We start from the raw sequence: 20,632 nt of genomic DNA, 5'->3' as shown, positions 1-20,632 counted from the left end.
TTAGCATCAAATAAACCCCCAGGAGAAAGGCTATGGAAACCCTGGAGACCTCGTGTGCTGCTGATGGAAATGTAAAAATGGGGCAGCCACTGGGGAAATCAGAAAGGCCAATCCTCAAAGAGTTAAACCTAGAATTAACATATGACCCAATAATTCCACTCCTAGGTAGACAGATACCCCAAAAGAATGGAAAGCAGATTCCCAAACACAAACTTGTACCAGAATGTTCACAGCACTATTCGTAATAGTCAAAAGGTGAAAACAAACCAAATGTCTATCCGATGAAGAGATAAACAAAAGGAGCTATATCCATACAATGGAATATTATTCAGGCATAAAAAAGAACGAAGTGCTGATGTGTGCTACAACGTGGATGAATCCCCAGAACGTTGTATCTGGACTGGCCCTGTGATCTGCTCAGACCACAGAACGCAGCAGAAGTGATGCTGTGCTAGTGCCAAGCCCAGGCTACAAGAAGGACTGTAGGATTCTGCTCCTCCTGGACATCAGCTGCTGCCACACATATGAGCCTGGGCTAACCTGCTGGACGATGAGACCATCCCAGACCAGCCTACAGCCCGCTGACCCTGAGCTAGATGAGCAGAGCCACCTCTCTGACCACAGCTGGGAATAGATTGTGAGCCCAACTGCAGCTAGAAGAATTGCGTAGTGCTGACTTGTGAACTTGTGAAATTGTTGTTTTAAACTACTGAGTTGTGGGGTGACTTATTACACAGCACAGCTAACTGGTGCATTCATACTCCACAAGCTGTCTCTTTCCATTGGCTAGATGCAGACAACAGCAAAGCTTTGGGAGCATTGCAGAGCCCGAAGATGGAAAGATCCCGGTTCCTAAATGACTACAAAGTCATCTATTGACCTGACCCAGGACTTTTATGTGAGCAAGAAATAAACTTCCAATAATTGAGCTTTTACATGCTTGGGTATCTCTGTCAGAACAGCTTAGCTTACCCTAGGTAATAAAGTTTTGATTATGTGAGCTCTTCAGGAAATGTATTCCACGCATAAAATGTACCCCCCAAACCTACATCAGATGCTTTCCAGATGGCTCCTGAACAAACCTTAGTCTCCGCTTCTCAGAGATGTTCAGCGCATACTTTCGAATGGATTGGCTATCAAGGTTTTCAGTGATTCCTTTCTCCAGCTGGCAGGTATAAGAGTCTGTCGGCTTCAGCAAAGTGCCACTTTGCTTGTCTCGAGAAACGATGTTTGTCCTCTTGCGTGCAATGGACCGGTAGCTTGGCAATTCTTGGAGGAAATTCACAGGTGGGGAAGAAAAGCAACTGGAGTCCAAAGAGAGGCTCTCTGGGTAGAGAATAAGAAAAGCATCATTCACCCCAGTGAGACAACAACTTTTGGGGGGAGCCAACAAGCAAAAGTAGTATAGGAGACTCAGACCTCAAAGAGCACAACTAAACCTTGCAGACAGCCCCTAGCCTGGGCCACGGACAACAGCATTTGTATCTGAATTACCTTGTTTACCAGGATGGTGCTCAGGACAATGAAATTATCTGCAAATGGGTTCCCTTTCAACAGATGTGTTTGCAAATATGCTTTAAGTTATATGATATCTGAGTGCTAGTGTTCAGCTGCAGCCACTAGCTAAACGTGTGTCCTTAGGGAGTTATCTAAACTCTGTTCTTCCTTTGTCAAATGGGGTTAGTAATGTTTGTCCCAGCTATTCTCTCACACAACATAAGGTAGAACGATGTATGGAATAAAACATCAAAAAGCATAAAGTGCTATACACAGTAATAACAGTGATAACATTTATGGAACAATTCCTAGGCACGAGGCACTGTGGTGAGAGCTTCACTCAGCGGGATCTGGACTGGCCCTGTGACCTGCGGGACCCACAGAGCACAGTGGAGATGATGCTACGCCAGTTCTAAGCTTGTGGGTCTCTGCTGCTCTCTGCACCCCGGCTGCTGCCATGAGAACAAGCTGAGCAGACCTGCTAGAGGACGAGGCCTTGTGGAACATGGGTGACGGCCTCGTGAGACCATCCCAGACCAGCCTACAGCCAGCCGGTGCCCAGGTAACCACAGACATTGCAAAAGTATTAGTAGTAGTAGTAATGAGGGTCTGTTATTATCCTCGTTTTAAGGATGACAAAATAAAGTCATTGGTGGGTTCCTCAGCCCCTGCCCAGACCCTCAAAGTCCTGCATGATCTGGCTCCTGCCTGCCTCTCCAGCTCCTCGGGTTCTCTGCCCCACACACAGTTTTTAGGGTCTTTCCAACACTAAAATGTGTTCCCACCTCCTCAGAGCCTGTGCATATGCTCTTCTGCCTGGAATGAACTTGCCCACGTCTTCACCCTCTTAGCCCCTACTCAGATGTCACTTCCTCAGGAAATTGTCCCTACCTCCCCGCACTATTACAGTTGTCTTGTGACACATGTTCCCACACCATGAGTCCTTTATGGTACCTATCTCATCTGTAAATGCATATTTATCTGGGTGACTGTGTGAGCATACGTCTGACACAGGACCTACCACAATCCTTGGCTCAGAGCAGGAGTTCATGAATACTTATTGGGTGGATGGATGAATGGATGAATGGATGGCATTCCTGATCTGCCCGTGTTTAGAGAGCCTGTGAGCAGGGGTGCTGGGAACAGAACCGGGTCTGCCTGGCTCCAAAGTCTATATTTGCTCTACTACATCAGGCCCTACTACAGCTGGAGGCCAAGTTTTGCTGTGCCTTGTGCTCTGGTCTGAGGGAAGTCTTTCTGTTGAAGGGGAGGACACCACCTTCAGGGTGGCGTTTATGCCTGATCCAATTTTAGTTGTGGGAAGACCACTCTGAGTGAAGACAGGTTGGACTTAAGGAGAGAAAACAGGAGGCAATTAACTAAGCAATTAACCTTATAGGCAACAAAATTTCTATGGCTCAATGTTACATGCTAAATTGCTTGGGTTTGGATCCTGGCTCTGTCAATTATAGCTGTGTGTGTTTGGGAAAGTTATTTAACCTCTCTGAGCTTCAGTTTCCTCAACTCTAATATTTATCCAACAAATACATCGACCATATGTCAGATCTGGAGTTAGACCTACCACACAGAACAAAGCAAATGCCCTACGCATGTGGCACTTATATTCTGAGGTGAGAGCAGAGGAAATCAGACAATAGATAGGCAATAAATATTATGCCAAGAGGTGATAAGTGAAAAAAAATCCAGAGTGGGGTAAGGGGGCAGAGGTGATGGTCAAGATGCACTGTTTTTGATAAGCTGGGGTCAGGTATGGTCTCTCTATTAAGGTGGTATTTAGGCTGAAGCTGCATGGAGGGAGGGGGTGATTTCTGTGGACATCTGGGCAAGTGCATCCTGGAATAGGAAAACAGCAAGTGCAAAGGCCCTGGGGCAGGGATGTGCATGACATGTTTGAAGAAGAGCATGGAGGCCTGTGTGGCTGGAGAAAAGTAGATGAGTGGAAGTCTGTTTCATATGTGGCCCCTGGTGAGCCACACCAAGCCTTCGTTGCCCCCTCCTCTTGAATCTGAGCTGGATCTGTGACTTACTTGAACCCAAGGACATGACAGAAGTAACACTCTACCAGTTGTAGACCCAAGCCTTACAAGAGTTTGAAGGTTCCAATTCTGCACTCTTGTGAGACTAGGGCCACCATGTAAGAAGTCAGGCTTCCACATGGAGAGGAAGAGGCCTCGACCTCCAAGGAGGAGAACCAAGGCCTCAGGCTTATGACCCTGGTGGGCCATTATTGCCAGTCCCTTATTCTTCAGGTCATCCTTGCCAAGCCCCTCCACGGGTGTGAAGAGACCGTCTGGACACCTCAGCCCCAGCAGACATGACATGCCGCAGAGCAAACTGTCTCCTCCATGCTCTGCTGATTTCCTGATGCACAGGATCAGCAGAAACAATAAAATGGCTTTAGCCATTATGTTTGGAGTAGTTTGTTAAGCAACAATAGTTGGCCGGGTCAGGGAGAATAGAAGGGGGGAGGTCAGAGAGGTGGCGGGGCCAGACGGAGTCAGACGTTGTGGGCAGTGCTGCCACCCCTGGTTGTGGCTGATGGGAAGCCAGTGAGGACTCTGGACAGAAGCGCGTCATTATCTGACTGTGTTTTCAAGGGCCGCTCTGGAGGCTGCGAGGCTAAGAAGAGGACCCACCATGGGGTCCCCCTTATGAGCATTAAACATCATATTTGAGAGGGAACCCCCCAAAACAGAATTTATTTATTAAAAAATGGTGTACTTATTCTTACATATTTAAACTTCCGTCACCTTCAACGTATTCTCCATCTGATGCAATGCATCTATCAAGATGTTTTTTCCACTGCTCAAAACAGTTTTTTAAACTTGTCAATTGAACTTGTCAGTTTTGATGCCTTTTAGTGCTTTTGCCGTATTTTTGTTTCATCTCTTCCACAACAGCAAACTGTTTCCCTTGGAGGACTTTTTTCAACCAAGGAAACAAATAAACAAAAAGGTTGCTTGGGGTGAGGGGGTGAGATCAGGTGAATAGGGAGGGTGGGGCACAAGGATTGTGCCATTTTTTGGTCAAAAACTGCTGAACACTCAGTTTGGGGAGGGCAGCACTGCTCCTAAATTGCCCATCATGAAATGGGCAAATGAGTTGAAAGAGTCTTCAAAAAAATTCACTGAGGCCCAATACAGCCTCTCAGAGCAACGCCAGCTGGTACACTGATACGGATGGGTTCCTCCAACCCTCACCCAGCAAGGGAAGCCTGTACTACAAAGCACCCACCTTCCAGAAGATAATTCTGTTTTTGGACGGTCCCCTCTCATAGACAGAAACGCTCAGTCTAGTGCCCAGCATGCATAGACTCCATAAATGTACATATAGCTAATAGAACAAGAAGGCGCTCCTGAGCAGGACAGAGGGAGTGCTGGAGAGGAGAGAACCAGCCATGGCCTCGCTCTGAGTTGGAGGCCGATGGTGCACAGCTGTAATCTTCCCCTCTTCCCCTTTCTGATGGGCTTGTGCAGACACAATGGAATGGCTGTCAGCTGCAGATGACACACAGCCATGCTCCTAGAGCCTGGCCAGTAGCCAAGCGTAAGCCAGTCAGTCTTCCTCAGCCTTCCATTGCCTTGCCCCAGCACACCCTGAGGATATGACACACTTCTCATTAGTAATGGTGGCTCCCTAAAGCAAACCAGGGGAGTGGTGGGCGGGGACCTGGAGGCTAGAGAGTCCAAGTCCAGGCTGAAGGCCACTCCTTCCTCTGGACAGCAACAAAGAGCTGTTATTAGCCTTGAACAAAGGTCCTTAAAATGAAGCAGCACTGACCTATTGAATATTCAAGAGCTGTGGGGTCAGGGAAGGAGCTGGAGCCTGGGCTGGCCTGTCACCCACTAACTAGCCAGGCCACCCCAGGCAAGACAATGACCATCTCTGAATTGTATGTTTCTCATCTCCGGAACTGGGGATGCGACACCTCGGACCTCGTCAGCGTGATCATGAGGACAGTTACTGGCTAGGATTTATTGTGCACTTACATTTAACAGGCTATTTGAGGTACTCAATATGTATTACCACACTTAATACTCTGAACTACCCTTTGAATAGAATTATCCCATTTTGCAGATGAAGAAACTGAGGCTCAGAGAGGTTAAATGCCTTTCCCACTCACACAGCTATGAAGTTTTGGATCTAGGACCCTGATGCAGGTTTGTCAGGTGCCAAAGATGTGGTCTTCACCATGAAACGATGAATTCAGTGGGACATGGATTTGAAAGCCTTTCAGAAACACTAAAATGCCATACCAATTAAAGTACTGATTTGATCGTTCTTGCACACATTCCACAGGAAAGGTACATCCTGTTCACACTTTACAACAACAGTCCCTGCTGGAAAACTGTATTTTCAAAATGGCCATCATTGAAGAGAAATGACTTTTCCTTTCAGATACTTTAGGAAGTTCTACATCTTCAAGTAAAAAAACCTCCCCACCATACATTTGAACACAGGCGCCATTATTTTTATAACTATGATCCACCTCCTCTCGTTTTCATATAGGACCACACACCCTTCAAAGCATGACGGCAGCGGGTTTCTCATGCCAATCTGCAGTGGCAGGCAGCCAAGGGCCCTCGCTTTGCAACAGGGAGGCTGAGGCCCAGGGACACGGCAGCTTGCCCAAGGCTTTGATGTCAAGCAGACTCCTGGTTCCTCCGCTTTTTACAGAAGCAGGTCACGTCACCTCTCCAAGCTTCAGTTTCTCATCCCCAGAGATAATAAGAATGTCTCATTATAGTTATTGTCAGGTGTTCTCCTGAGCTGGTCCAGCTGAGAGTGTCATCAGCATGGCCACTAAAGTCCCGTGGTCAGTGTGCGGGCTGTTTGTTGACCATTTGCAGGGCAGGCAGGAACATAGTTCAGTTATTGAGGCACCTCCATCTAGGAATACCTAAAATCTGTTGGCCATTAGAGCCAGACTTCAGCAATTTGATTGTCATTTAGGTGGGCAGGTGACCGGGTAATTACAGGAGAGGTGGGGATTGGGGCAGGCATGGGTACTTTTCCTGGTGTCTCGTATTCTTCCAGGTTAAGGACAGAGTCTCTCTGAAGCTTAGAGCAGAGTCTTGCTCAGAGAAGGGCCTCTATCTGAAGAACGAATGAATGAGTGAATAAATGAATGCGTGAGCAGGCACATCTGGAGAGCACCTTTAGGTCCCAACTTTCTTGGCAGCTCCTTCCTCAGGACACCAACTCCTACCAATGAGCACGAAGACTCCTAGGATGTGGGCACAGGCCGACTGTGATCTGAATGGTACTAAAACCACCAGCAGCCTCCCTCCAGTGTTTGCCAAGACCTGAGCCCAACCATATCTGGTGCTGGGTTCACTTCTGGGTTTTTCTTCCCACTTGCAGAATCATGGAAACTCCTGACAAGATGGGACCTTCCGGGTCATCCAGTCCCAGCTTCTCACCCGCTGCTGTGGGAACTGGCTCGGTTGCATGAAGCCCCTCTCTGCAGGGGACTCTGGAGAGGATGAAGGTTTGCAGACTTGCTTCCTGCCTTGATGAGCTGTCACTGTCTCCTTCAACCAGCATGTATCTGCTAGGTGCCCACCCCTTTGCCCACGTCACTGTCATTATGCCATCCCCCTCCCTAATTGTTTGCTTGTGTGTTGTCTCTGACCCTCTCATTGTTCTGCAACCTCCACAAGGGCAGGGACTCCCCCACCCTCTTCTTTACCATGAATGAATGAATGAATGAATTGTGAATGAATGAATTTGGTGCTAGGGATACAGGCAACATTGGATCACCCACCGGACAGACCATAGTATGGGCTTAGTACATAAGCAGGAGCAGGGGCACCCCAAAAAATGAGAAAAAGATTTAAGGAATTTAAGCATTTAACATTATTCTTTTCTATATGGATGATATATTTTTTCACAATTAAAAATTTTAAAGGAGGGAAAATAAGCTGGCAAAAAATGAGATGTCGACTGTATATTACGTTCTTCCTATTCCAGGTACTTTACACAAACCACATTATGCTATTATTGCCCAAGAAATAATCAACAGCATGTGCATATTCAGTTTCACGTTACTACGAAGGGAGTGTGGACATCAATTTCAAAATGTTTGGACTTCTTTTTACTCATATCCTATGGCTTGACATGATTTTTATTTTGGATGCTAACCAGAGGGGAAGTACCTGAGTAACTGGTGTGCAGAGCAACCAAAGGGCCTGTATCAGGGGTTCACAGTCCAGGAGATCTAGTTAAAGCCACTGACATCGCCATCAAGTGCTCACAAACCTTTGCGGCCAGAGACTCATCACTGCCCTTCCCCTGGAACGGCCACCCACCCACCCATCCATCCATTCACTCACATACTCAAAAGCATATGCTGAGCAACTGCTGCGTGCCAAGCACTGTCCTAGGACTGGCACACAGCCCTGAATATGATTCACAATTTCCTGTCTTTTATGGGACTCGCATTCTAGCTGGAGGAGGCAGACAGTAAACAAACAAGAACAATATATTTCAGGTAGTTATAAGCATATGGGAAAAATAAGGCCAGAATGGGTTTGAGCAAAGCTTGCAGGGAGAGAAAGATCCACCTAGCTAGCTGGGAGAAGAACAAGCGCAAAGGCCCTGAGCCTGAAACATGCCCAGCCAGTTTAAGGAACAGGAAGGGGGCCACTGCGGCTGGAGAAGAGTTGGCAGGGAGGGGAGTACTGGGACAGGAGGTCAAAGCCACCAGGGCCTATGGGTCAAGGTGAAGTCATGGCTTTTACTTGGTTAAGTAGAAACCACGAGGGGTTTTAAGCAGAGGAATGACACGATCTAACTCAGATTTAACAGGATGCCTCTGGCCAGCCCTGTTGCTATTTCTGTCCCTGAGTGGCTTGCTTTGGCAAGGCTATATCCCAGGGCATCGTGTGCCAGGGCACCGTGCATCGGGCTGCACTGTCCTTCTGCAAACGTTCTGTGTGTGCACTGTCCAATATGGTAACTACCAGCCACCCATGGCTGCTGAGCAACTGAAGCGTGGCTGATGGGACTAAGAAAATGATTTTTAATTTTATCCGGCTTTATTCAATTTGTATCTCAAGGCCACATGTGTGTTGAACGATGTAGAGAGGCCTCATTCACAAGAGCCCAGAGCCTAGTATGAGAGGGGAGGAGCCAGGAGCCTTGGGAGCCTCCTCTACCCGACAGACTTCAGAAGGTCAGGGCTGGGAGGACCTGCATGAATCATGGCACCTGGCACCTGGCACCTGGGTGGGGCCTGGGGATGGGCTTGATCCAAGGCCATATTATACAGATGAGCAAACGACCTACAGGAGCAGTGACTAACTGGGTAATCAGAGCCGTGCCCAGGACCCAGGTCTCCTGGTTTTCAAGTCAGTGGAGTATCCTGTGGGCTGTCAGCGGAGCAGTTACTTTGATTCTGTCTGAGAAGATGATATCACACAGGGGTTAAGAGCACAGCCTCCAAAGCCCTCTGCCTGGATTCAAATCCCACTTCCACGTGCCACCTGTGTGACCTGGCAAGCTTCCTAGCCATTCTGTGCCTCTGTTTCCCCACATGTTAGATAGGAGTAGTCCCCACCTTGCACAGCCATCCTGAGAGTTAAACAGCTTTGCTGCATTAAGTGCTTAGAAAAAAGGTCAGCAAATCTTTTCTGTATAGGGCCAGATAGTAAATACTACTTTTCACACAGTCTTTGTCCCAACTACTTCATTCTGATGTTGTAGCCAGAAAGCAACCATAATCCATAAATAAATGGGCATGAGTGTGTTCTAATAAAACTTTATTTAAAAATATAGGTGGCAGCCTGGATTTGGCCTGTGAGTTGTACGTTGCAGATCTGTGGCTTAAAGCAGTGCCTAGAACACTGTGCTATACATGTGTAGTTACTTTCTGATAAACTGACTTAGTTATTGTGAGCCCTGAGAAAGCAGACACCTACTGAGGAGGACTCCCTGTGGCCAACTGGCCTCAAATTTAAAAAAAAAAAAAAAAAAGAGGCTAGCAGCCATTTCTACACAGGGATTTCTCATGCAAACTGCCCTTCAGGAACAAGCCTGCACTAAACTATCTGCATCTGCACTGACCTACCTGCCTGCCTGCACTGTGTTCCTGCCATCTAAGCCAGCCCTTATAAAGGGGTTCCTGGAATTCTATTTCAATCAATAAGACTTGAGGCTTTCCCCATCCAATAGGAGTTGTGCAGCTTCTACCAACTGGAGAGGCTCTATTCTAACCAGTTAGGATAGTGCCTTTTGGCTCAAACCGCAAGGATTTGGAGTCCTCATTTGCAAGAGGACAGACCAATCAGGGACCAGGATGGGGACTTCTGTTCATATAAGCCAGCTGCCCTCTGGCTCTGACAGAGCACTTTTCCTTTCCACTGAAGACTGAAGGGTGTGTTTCCCTGGCTGAGCTAAAACACTGAAGATGTCTCCCTGGAGCAGAGCAGAGTGGAGCGGAGCAGACCAGCGCAGGGCAGAGCAGACCAAAGCACAGTGGGGCAGGCCAGTGCAATGCAAGGCAGACCAGCAAGGAGTGGAGCAGAACAGAGCTGTCTAGCTGGAGAGGGGCTGGGCCCCAGGGCCGCCTGGCCCTAGCGCTGTCTCACAGCCGTTCTGTTTCCCCAGCCAAGCTGTGCTATGTCACAGTGAAGTTGTTTTGCACCGAAAAGAGTTTCCTTCTTCACCGCATTCCAAATTGGGGATTCCTGTTGGTGTTGAATTGGTGCCAATGACCATCGGTTGACATTATTTACTGATGAACTTAACGGACATGAAGATTTATATTTGCACTGGGGGATCTTCTTGCTATGAAACAAGCTACTTCTTATGTGAAATGTTCATCCTCCTTGGCCAGGACATCTCTACAAGAGATTCCAAAGTTCTTGGAAGTGACATTCATGAAAACTAGTAATTACCATAGTATTTACAACTAGTATTTACCATGTGCCATGGTTATGCCAAACTCTTTACATACTTACCTCCCATGGCTCTCACAATGACTTCAAGTACCATCCTGATTTTGCAAAATGGAAAGTTTGGAGAAGACACAAACTTTGCCCAGGCTGAGCTAAGGTCTAAACTGTTGTGGACCGCTCTGCCTGGTTTCAGGAATTGTAACCCTAACCCCTACCCCCAACCCCCTGTAGCTAAGGATGAGCAAGTGACCTCTGGAATGTGAGCCACAGGAGACAAAGCTTGTCTCTGGTAGCAAATGCTGCCTCAGTTTCCTCCCTAACCCCAAAGCATGGTCGGAAGTCCATGATGGATAAGTCTCCTCACAGCAGGGAGCAACCTAGGCCAGACTCGACCACTTGAGAGGCCTTCATGGAAGGACTGGGGGGGGGGGTGCTGCAACAAAGAGCGAGCAATAGACCCGTGCCCTCCGGCTATGTGACATCACCTGAGTCCCCATGTCCTCTGGGAGAAGCACTTCCTGGCTCTAATCCCCTTAAGCCTGAATACCTGATGGGGAGGGTGCAGCTCCTTGCCTTGCTAGAGCATGTGTGTGTTGAGGGGGGTGCTAATCGGGCATCACAAAGAACTCCTGAAGAACCTTTGAAATCTGCTCTGCTAAGAGTGCTTTCATTCATATGTTAAGGGTCCGAGCAGGAAATGAGTATGTCTCCCTAAGTTTCTGCAACTCACTTCCTGATAGACTCTGATTCAGACTAAGCCTTTAGATTTCTTTAAAATGTTATCTACTGTTTGATCCTTGCCGCCATGTATTCCTGTGTATTACAACCCAATAAAAGCCCCTGGAGGAAGGGGCTCAAGGCCTTTTTCCCCTGAGAAAATGGCCACCGCTCGGGGCCTTTCTCTCTTGAGGGATTGGCCACCTCTCCTCCCCAAGCAGATCATGTCTCAGTCTTGTTTACTTTCATCCGTGGCAGACGGGGGCACTTGTGGGAAAAGTCACCCTCACACTGAACGCTGAGGGCAAAGACTTACTTGGACCCCCTTGGCGATTAGCATGGGGCCTGACACGTGACAGGTGCTCAAATAAACATCTGTCAAATGAATACATGGACACACCGGCTCTGGCTTCATAATGTCCTTCTGTTTCAGGAGCTTGTCAACTTCTCAGAGCCTCAGTTTCCACAGGGGTAAAATGGGCAAATAATACCTACTGCATTGAGTTGCTGCAAGAAATTCAAGGAAGCGACACATTTAAAACTGAAATCAAAGAGCTGACCCAGGCCTCCCAGTTCCCTGGAACTGTTTCCTGCTTTTCCTCATTCCATCTCCACCCTAACCTCCAGTTGGGAGCCTCCTCAAATGCCCAAAGGTCATTCCCACCTCCAGCCCTCTGCTCCTCCTGGCCCTCCCTCTGAACGCTCTTTCCGCCTGCACTTCGTAGAGTCACCGGCACTGACTCCTTTACCTCCTCAGAAGACCTCCCCTCAGAGAGGCCTTCCCACTCAGCAGTTCCCCTCTTCTCCCTCTCTATCCCATCACCTGTTTATCTCCTTTTCGGCAGTTTCTGATTGGCTGTAACTACCCTATTTTTGCCTTTTCCTGTTTCGTGTCTCCCCTGCTTGACCAGAAGCTTCATGAAAGTGTGTCCCCGGCCTGCTCCTTTCACCACCAGCCCCCATGCCGGGTGCCTGGCCAAGGCGCAGGGACAGTTCCCTCCCTGCTCTTCCTGGTGGGTGGAGGGGCAGCCCCACAGAAAGTCTGGGTGGGTCGCACACCCAAACAATGCTCCTTTTAAACACAACCAGACTACAATAAAGGTTACAATACCGAAAAGTCATTTCCCCCTTTTATCCCTCTAAATTCTTCACTTCCTAAAAGAAACAAAAGTGATAAGAGCTATCCAGGGCCTCTGGGCCTAATCTGGCTTCCGTTGCTGGGCAGAATTCTGACTCTTCCAGGGACAGCAGAAAAAAAGAAGCCAGATGGCCGACTCATCAGAGAACCATTCCAGGCTGACGCTGGGCCTGTGGGATCTCCACTGCTCCAGACCTGCAGGTGATCTCTCCCTCCCCGGCCCATTTAAGGGTGATGAATGACCCGGATGAATGGGCTTAGCAGATAAGGGGAACCAAATAAACACTGAAGGCTGAATGGTTACTTCAAGTTTAATACCTCTGTAGGACCAAAACAACCCAAAGAATAGTTTGTTTAACGATATAAATATCTAATAAATAGCATATTTCCAGAAAAGATAGGCACATCGCCCATGCAGTCATCAAATCTTACAACAATAGGGCAACAAAAGCCCCAGTTATAATAATACTAACAGCTATCATTCACGTGATAGCTGCCTGGTGTGGTGCTAGGCTCTTGACATGCTATCTCCTTACATCCTCTTAGTGACCCTGGTGGGGGTGTGATTTTCCCAACTTTACAGAGAAGAAACCTGAGGCTCCGAGAAGGGACAGGATCTGCTCAAGGTCACACAGCTGGAAACTGGCCAAGTTAGGATTCGCACTTAGGCCAGGTGGCTCCATGAAAACTACCACCAGAGGGAGGTTCTCTTCATTTATCTTTAAAAAACAAAACCAGTCCAGCAGCCAAGATGGGGGCGTAGGTGGAAACACTGTGCCTCCTCACACAACCAAGTTTAAAGACAACAAAGTTTTAGTAACAAAAATGCAACCAAACAGACAGAAGAAAATTGAACTGTACGGAAGTCTGACAACAACAAAGACCAGTAAGAGGGGCGGAGTCAGCGGCTGGAAGAGCAGGGTCATGCAGGGAAAAAGTGGCCAGACCGACCCAGGCGCACAGGCAGAGGTTGGCAGATCCCAGGCATGGGGTGGCAACGGGCGGACCCAGTGAGGGTGCAAGGAGGCTGGCTGACCGTGGTCACACATTTGCGCGCAGATAAACCAGGCAAAGGAGCCAGCAGTGAGACAGACTGTGCAAATCAGCGCCCCAGCAATGGGAATTAAAGCCTAAAAGCACCAACTGGAAAAACTTTCAGGGGTCGAGGTGCCGGGAGAGGCTCCCAGGCTCACAGAGAGTTTGTTGGAGAGACCCACAGGGTCCTGGAGGTGCACAAGCCCACACATCCGGGAACAAGCAGCAGAAGGACCCAATTTGCTTGCGGGAAGCAGCAGAGGGGTCTGAAATCTGAGAGAGAGCGTGGAATAAGCCCCATTGCCCCTCTCTGACCCTGCCCCCACATACAGCATCACAACCCAGCAACTGGGTTGCCCAGCCCTGGTGAACACCTAAGGCTCCGCCCCTCATACCTAACAGGTGCCAACAGACCAAAACATTATGGCTCAAGAAGAACAGCTCAAAGCCCCAGAACCAATACTTCTAAGTGACCAAGAGATAGCCAACCTACCAGATGCACAGTTCAAAATACTGGTGATCAGGATGCTCATAGAACTGGTTGATTTTAGTCACAAATTAGAGGGACAAATGAAGGCTAAACTAAGTGAAATGAAGGGAAATGAACAGGAAACCAACAGTGATGGGAAGGAAACTGGGACTCAAATCAATGGAGTGTTCCAGAAGGAAGAAAAAAATGACCAAACAGAAAAGAATGAAGAAATAAGAAATAAAAAAAAAAATGAGAGGCTTAGGAACCTTCAGGACATCTCTAAATGTTCCAACATCCGAATTATAGGGGTACCAGAAGGGGAAGATGAAGAGCAACAGGTGGAAAAGTTATTTGAACAAATAATAAAGGACAACTTCCCCAATCTGGCAAAGGAAATAGACTTCCAGGAAGTCCAGGAAGCTCAGAGAGTCCCAAAGAAGTTGGACCCAAGAAGGAACACACCAATCACATCCTAATTACATTAGCCAAGATTAAAGTGAAGGAGAGAATCCTAGAAGCAGCAAGAGATAAGGGGACAGTCACCTACAAAGGAGTTCCCATAAGACTGTCAGCTAATTTCTCAAAAGAGACCTTACAGGCAAGAAGGGGCTGGAAAGAAGTATTCCAAGTCATGAAATCCAAAGACCTACAGCCAAGATTGCTCTATCCAGCAAAGCTTTCATTCAGAATGGAAGGACAGATAAAGTGCTTCTCACATAAGGTCTAGTTCAAGGAGTTCATCATCACCAAGCTTTTATTATGTGAAATATTAAAGGGTCTTATCTAAGAAAAAGAAGATAAAAATATGAACAGTGAAAGGACAGCAAACTCACAGTTACTAACAACCACACCTAAAACAAAAGCAAACTAAGAGGACAGCTAGATCAGAAGCGGAACCACAGAAATGGAGATCACATGGAGGGTTAGCAACAGGGGAGTGGGAGGAGGAGAAGCGGGGAGAAGGTACAGAGAATAAGTAGCATAGACGGTAGGTAGAAAATAGACAGGGGGGAGGGCAAGAATAGTGTGGGAAATATAGAATCTAAAGAACTTGTGACACATGGACATAAACTAAAGGGGGGGGAATGGGGGGGGAGGGGTGTGCAGGGTGGAGGGGAATGAAGGGGGGGAAGTGGGACAACTGTAATGGCATAATCAATTTAAAAAATGAAAAAGTTCCAGCTCCCCTCACAGGAGGAGTCTAATGGGGCTGTTCAGTTGTACCCCTTCACCCTTCCAGACCAAGTCTGGCCCTCTAGCAAGTGGGGTCAATCCAAATACAGTCACATCAGGGCCCTCCAGGTCCCCTCCTAAGAGTGGTGCACCTTGAGGAGGAGAGAGAAGAGGTCACACCATTCTAGCCATCACACAGTTCTTAATTCTGCCCTGCCACCACATCACGGCCATCAGATCATCTTGGGTGAGTCACTTCGGTTCCCCCACTGAACAATGACATAATGGTCATGGTCACTCCCCACAGAAGGGTCAGGAGTCTCTGAATCTGGTCCTTTCTCGAAAAGTGAAACACAGAATTACCATATACTCCTGGGTAGAATGCCCCAAAATAACTGAAAATAGATGTTAAAACAACAAACTTGTACATAAATGTTCATTAGCCATGTTTTTCCTCATAGCCAAAGATGGAAACACTCCAAATGTGCACCAGTGGGTAAATGGATAAATCAGGACATACCCACACAAAGGAACAGTATTCAGCCATAAAAAGGAATGAAGTATGGACACATGCTACCATGTGGATGACCCTCAAAAACATTACTTATTTTATGTGGAAAAAACCATCCATAAAAGGTCACCTATTGTATGAGTCCACGTATGTGAAATGCCCAGAACAGGTAAATCCATAGGCACAGGAAGCGGACTGGTGGTAGCCAGGGGCTGGGGAGGGGAAACAGGGAGTGACTGTTCACAGGGCACGGGTTTTCCTCTGGGGGCGATGAAAATATTTTGAGAGCAGATAGAGGTGATGGCTGCACAACACTGAGTGTATTAAATGCTTCTGAATTGTACACTTTGAAATGGTTGATTCTGTCATGGGAATTATACTTCGACTAGAAAAACAGCCACTGCATGCATGCTAGTTGAAGATGACGTGGTGTGAAGTACTTAGTGACTAGAATAGCAAAAACATTTGGCAAAAGGAAAAAGCCAAGAAGAGTTATTTTATTCCACACAAAAAGAACATACCAGGCACCTTGGGGCTGAGGGGCCCAGGGGTGGGCAGAATGTCTCCCGGGGGTTACTTGAGATAGAGTGGGGGTTTTGCCTCTTGGAGGAGGTGGCACTGAAGTTGAGATCAGAAGTGTGAGGAGCTGGCACAGGAAGAGCAGTGTGAAGGTGTATCAGGCAGAGGGAACAGCAACTGCAAAGACATGAGCAAGGAGATGCAGGAAGGGGCTTGCTGGTGGCTGGGTCCTGGAGGAGAAGCAGTGCAGCAGCCATGAATGCTCAGATGGTCCTCTCTAGGGGACCCTGGGTCGAGGTGGTCCTCCACCTACTACTGATGGGGAAACTGAGGCTCAGAAAAGTAAGTAAGGTGCTCAAGGCCACAGGGCTAAGTCAATGTCTGAACCCCATCCCTACCCTTAAAAGCAAAACAGCTCAAGAGACTTGAGAATACAGTTCAATGGATACTTTCACAGGGAGAGGCCAAGGTCTCTGTGGGCACAGAGAAGGGGCACATGGTCCAGCCTGAAGGAAGAGAGGTAATCAAGGAAGGCTTCAGGGGAAGTGACACCAAATTGAAAGAAGAGAAGAGCAGTATGCCTTATAAAGAAGTAAGGTAATGGCCCCAGGAGAGGGTGCATGGGGAGTTTCTCAGGCTCAAGGAGCAACTTGCAGACGATCAGGCAGATGTAGGGGGGAGGGGGCATATGAAAGCTAAGGCAGGAGCAAAACCACAAATAATATCCCTTAACTAATGTTTATTGAAAACTTGCTACACTAAGCAATCCTTCAGTAAACACCGTGTTAAGCATGGGGACCCAGTGGTGAGCCCAACAGGCCCAGCCCCTGCCTCTTGGAGTTTATCGTCTAGTAGGGAAAGTGGAGACATTAACAACAACAGTTAACACTCCCATGGTCCCATGGCAGCCTGGCTGCAGGATGGTCCCCACCAATCCATCCTCTACCCCCAGTGTCCTGACATTCATACCTTCATCTAGGCTCCTTCCACACTGAACAGGGTTGACCCATGCGACCAATAGAGTATTGCAGAAATACTACAGTGTGATGTTCGATACCAGATCTAGAGGACATCACAGGTTTTGCTTTGCTTCCTCTTAGATCGTCTGCTGGGGGAAGCCAGCCACCATGTCAGGATGACACTCAGCAGCCCCCTGGGAGGTCCATGTGGAAAGGAACTGAGGCCTCCGGCCAACAGCCAGTGTCAGTTCACCATCCCCATGTGAGCAAGTCATCTTAAAAGGGATCTTCCAGCCACAGGCAAGTCTTCAGACGACCGCATGTCTGACACTATGGTTGCAACCTCATGAAAGCCCACGAGCCAGAACCACCTAGACAGGTCATTCCCAAAGTCCTGACCACCAGAAACTGTAGGATGATGAGTATTACTGTTCTAAGCCATTGAGTTTGTAACACAGCCAAAATAACTAATATAAACAGTAAATTCTAATCACTTCTCTTAATCCTTATCATAACCCCCTGAAGTAGATACTATCATAATCTCTACTTAATACATCAGGAAACTGAGGCACCAAGCCATTCAGTGCCTTGCCCAAAGACAAATTCAGTAAATGGGAAAACGAGGACTTGCATCTGGGAAGCAGAGTCTAGACTTGCAAACACTATGATACACCTGCCTCCCTTCCCTTCACTTATTCACCATTATTTGGTATCTACTATGTACCAGACATGGTTCTAGGTCCTACAGGAATAAGACAAAATCCCTGTCTTTCATGGTACTCACTTTCTAGAAGGAGGGACAGCTACAATCAAAGCGAACTATATGACCTCAGATGGTGGTGTTTGAAGGAATAGGCAAGGTCAGGGAAAGCGAGATGGGGGTACCTCTTCAGAGATAACTCCAGAGGTCCACCCCTCTGAAGTGACATCTGAACAGAGATCTGACAGGAGGAGGAGGAGGCTACCATACAAAGAGCAAAGAGAAACATAGTCCAGGCAAAGAGAACAGCAGATGCAAAGGCCCTGAGGCAGAAACAACCTTGGTATGTTGGAGGAATGGCAAGACAGCCAGAGTAGCTAGAGAGGATGGGTTAAGGGTGATGAGGGCCTGGAAAGAAGGTTGGGGTCAGATCCCCAGGCCTTGTAGGCCACCATAGAAAAGCCTGGAGTTTATTCTCAGAGATGTGGGAAGCCACTGGAAAGTTTTCATTACAAAGGGGAGTGGTATAATCTGTTTTAGCACTTAGAGGCACATGGCCGATTCTGCAAACCAAACCCCCCTTGTCTCCTGCCCACTTCCAACTCTACTCCCATGATGCCCATATAACAGCTAACCGTTTACCAAGTTCTACACATGTCGCTTCTGAGACTTCCATGCATGCTGGTGGCTACAAGGTCAAAAACATGACCTGTCCAAGGAGTGGGGGAGACTTTAGAAGGGCCAGTTGTAACACTTGTAAAAAGATGCTTAGAGTTTTCTTAAACACCCAGTAAATATCAAAAAAAAAAAGAGATGCATCTCATGGCCTCTGTATAGGGAGCCATGATTGGCAGCTTAAATGTGATGGACTGAGCTAAAATAAGAGGAAGATAAAAAACACTAACAACAACAACAACAAAAACCCTTGAATGACCACTGTTGTAAAGCTAAAACTGGGCTGCTGCCAGCTGTATTAATAATGAGCTAAATAAGAACTATCACCCAACCCAGCCTGAGTTCTGATTCCTGAGCAGGGTCCCAGGGTGTGGGTCCCTTCTGGACGTCTTCTCTTCTGCTTCTAGACGTTGAGGACGATCCAATGAGAAGGGCCCAGTGCCCAAATCTGCACTCATACTTTACTGTGAATCCTTGTAACAAAACCCCTATTCTCAAAACTAATTAGAGAAAACACTGAGATAAAATTCACAATATGGTCTTGTGTTTTGCCAAAAGCAAATATAAGATAAAAATGCTACAAGGAAGCTTGCTTCGGGTACTGGCAATTTTTCTTTCTTGATCGGGTAGTGGTTGTACATAATTTTGTAAAAATTTACAAAGAAGGACACAACTTTCACCCAAGAAAAAAGAAAAATAGAGAGGGAGAGAGAGAGAGAGAGAGAGGATAATGCTTGCTTGGTTACCGCTTATTGTGCTTTCTCTGTACCAGGCACTGTGCTAGGCACTTCACACGTTTTTCTCCCAGGTAATCTCCCCAACATCCTATTCTCATTTTAGTACTTAAGAATATGAGGCTCAGAGAAGGCATGCCACTTACCCAAGATCACACAGCACCAAACAGTTGAGGCCGAATTCCGTTCCAAGCCCACCTAATTAATTGTAAACCCTGAAATGTTTGGGGTCTGGCACCTCCTACCAGAACGTCAGAACTGGCGGGGATCTCAAAATCCTTTCATTTAACAGATAAGGCTAGTGACTAGCCTGGGATCTCTCGGCTAGCAACTGGAAAGAAAAGCCACCACGGTCCACACTCCTATTCTAGTGCTCCTTTTGGAGGGCATGCGCTCTTCCAGCTGGGTGAGGATGGGTCAGAGGAGGAACAGCAGGTGTAAGAAAGACCGCTTTTCCCAAGGACTGGTCGGTGGGGGGAGGCCGGGCCCTCGTCACGTTCCGGGCACCTCGCGCCCGCCGTGTGCCCTCCGACCGCTAGGAGCACCGTCCCGCCGCCCTACCTGGATGGATGAAGGGCTGCCTGCTGGGCCTGCCCGGCGGGAGCGCACTGGCACTGGACTCGCTCATGGCTGCGGTTTCGAACACCGGAGAGGCCGCGGGAGCCCCGCTCCCGGTCCCACCGCCGCCGCCGCCGTCGCCTCCTCCCCTTCGCTCAAGGAGCCGGGATTCCAGGTTCCGGCGTGGACGTCACAGAGGCTGGGGGTGGGGGCGCGGAGACAGCTCTTCCCACGCCGGCCGCGCGCGGAGCCGCTGGAGAGGCAGGGCGCGCGGCCCGGACGTGCCGGCAGGCGGTGCTGTGCTGCAGGGCCCCGCCGCGCCCGGCTCCGGGGTGGGCTGGTGGCTGGAGGTCCGGGACGGCTCGGTCCAGCGGCCTGACAAGCGGCGGCCTGATAAGGGGCGGACTCCCAGATAGCTCGCTCAAATTTTTAAAAAGTGTGATAAAAATAACCAAATGACAAATACGTGTTTCAAATAAGTTACCATTTGAGTACAGAACGGGGCGGGAGGGAAAGATACACTTGTTTGTAAATGCGTAAGACATCTCTTGAGTGCGGAGCTGGATGACTTGTTGAGAAAGGTGCCAAAGAACTTTTCCCTCCATGCTGTTTGTCTTTTAAAGTTGACACCATCCATATCTGTGTTTCATCCCCGCCTGTATACATCTGACCGTGTGCGGTTGAAAACGTGGGATTAAAAGTAAATGCCAAATAAATAAATGTAACTGTATATACATTTGTACATAATACTAGTAATTGCCAAGTTAACTAGATAACGAGGAAAGGTCCTATGCAGAAGAAGTCCAAATAATATTCGTGGATATTTCAAGCAGGTGGCGCATAACGCCCCGTTCTTTAAGCGTGAGTTACACGAAGTGACTTTCTCCCAAAGAGAACTGGAGGGAAAGGGAGGGCGGGGCACACAAGTGAGTAACTCTCCCTGGGTAACAGGCGGCAGACACTCTCACGCAGACAATCAAAGTCGCCATCAACAGTCTTAAGTCATGCTGAAGGTGTGCACCC

At 48.0% G+C, this 20,632-nt stretch overlaps 1 protein-coding gene across 1 annotated transcript in view; it reads right to left on the bottom strand.

The window, feature by feature from the left end:
* Nucleotides 1-19,847, bottom strand: part of TMC7 (transmembrane channel like 7) — a 59,456-nt gene extending 39,609 nt beyond the window's left edge. The window contains exons 1-2 of the mRNA XM_037067726.1: nt 19,613-19,847; nt 1,083-1,326 (exon numbers count right to left, since the gene is read on the bottom strand). Coding sequence (XP_036923621.1) covers nt 1,083-1,326; nt 19,613-19,679 — 311 coding nt within the window. The 5' untranslated portion in view covers nt 19,680-19,847. The remainder of the gene's footprint in view (nt 1-1,082; nt 1,327-19,612) is intronic.
* Nucleotides 19,848-20,632: the final 785 nt, after the last annotated feature.

The sequence above is a fragment of the Sturnira hondurensis genome, unplaced genomic scaffold, assembly GCF_014824575.4.
Source record: "Sturnira hondurensis isolate 20B ecotype Veracruz unplaced genomic scaffold, ASM1482457v3 Scaffold0017394, whole genome shotgun sequence".
Classification (NCBI taxonomy): domain Eukaryota; kingdom Metazoa; phylum Chordata; class Mammalia; order Chiroptera; family Phyllostomidae; genus Sturnira; species Sturnira hondurensis.
The sequence above is the reverse complement of the archived record's forward strand: the minus strand, read 5'-3'. Positions and strand labels throughout refer to the sequence as shown.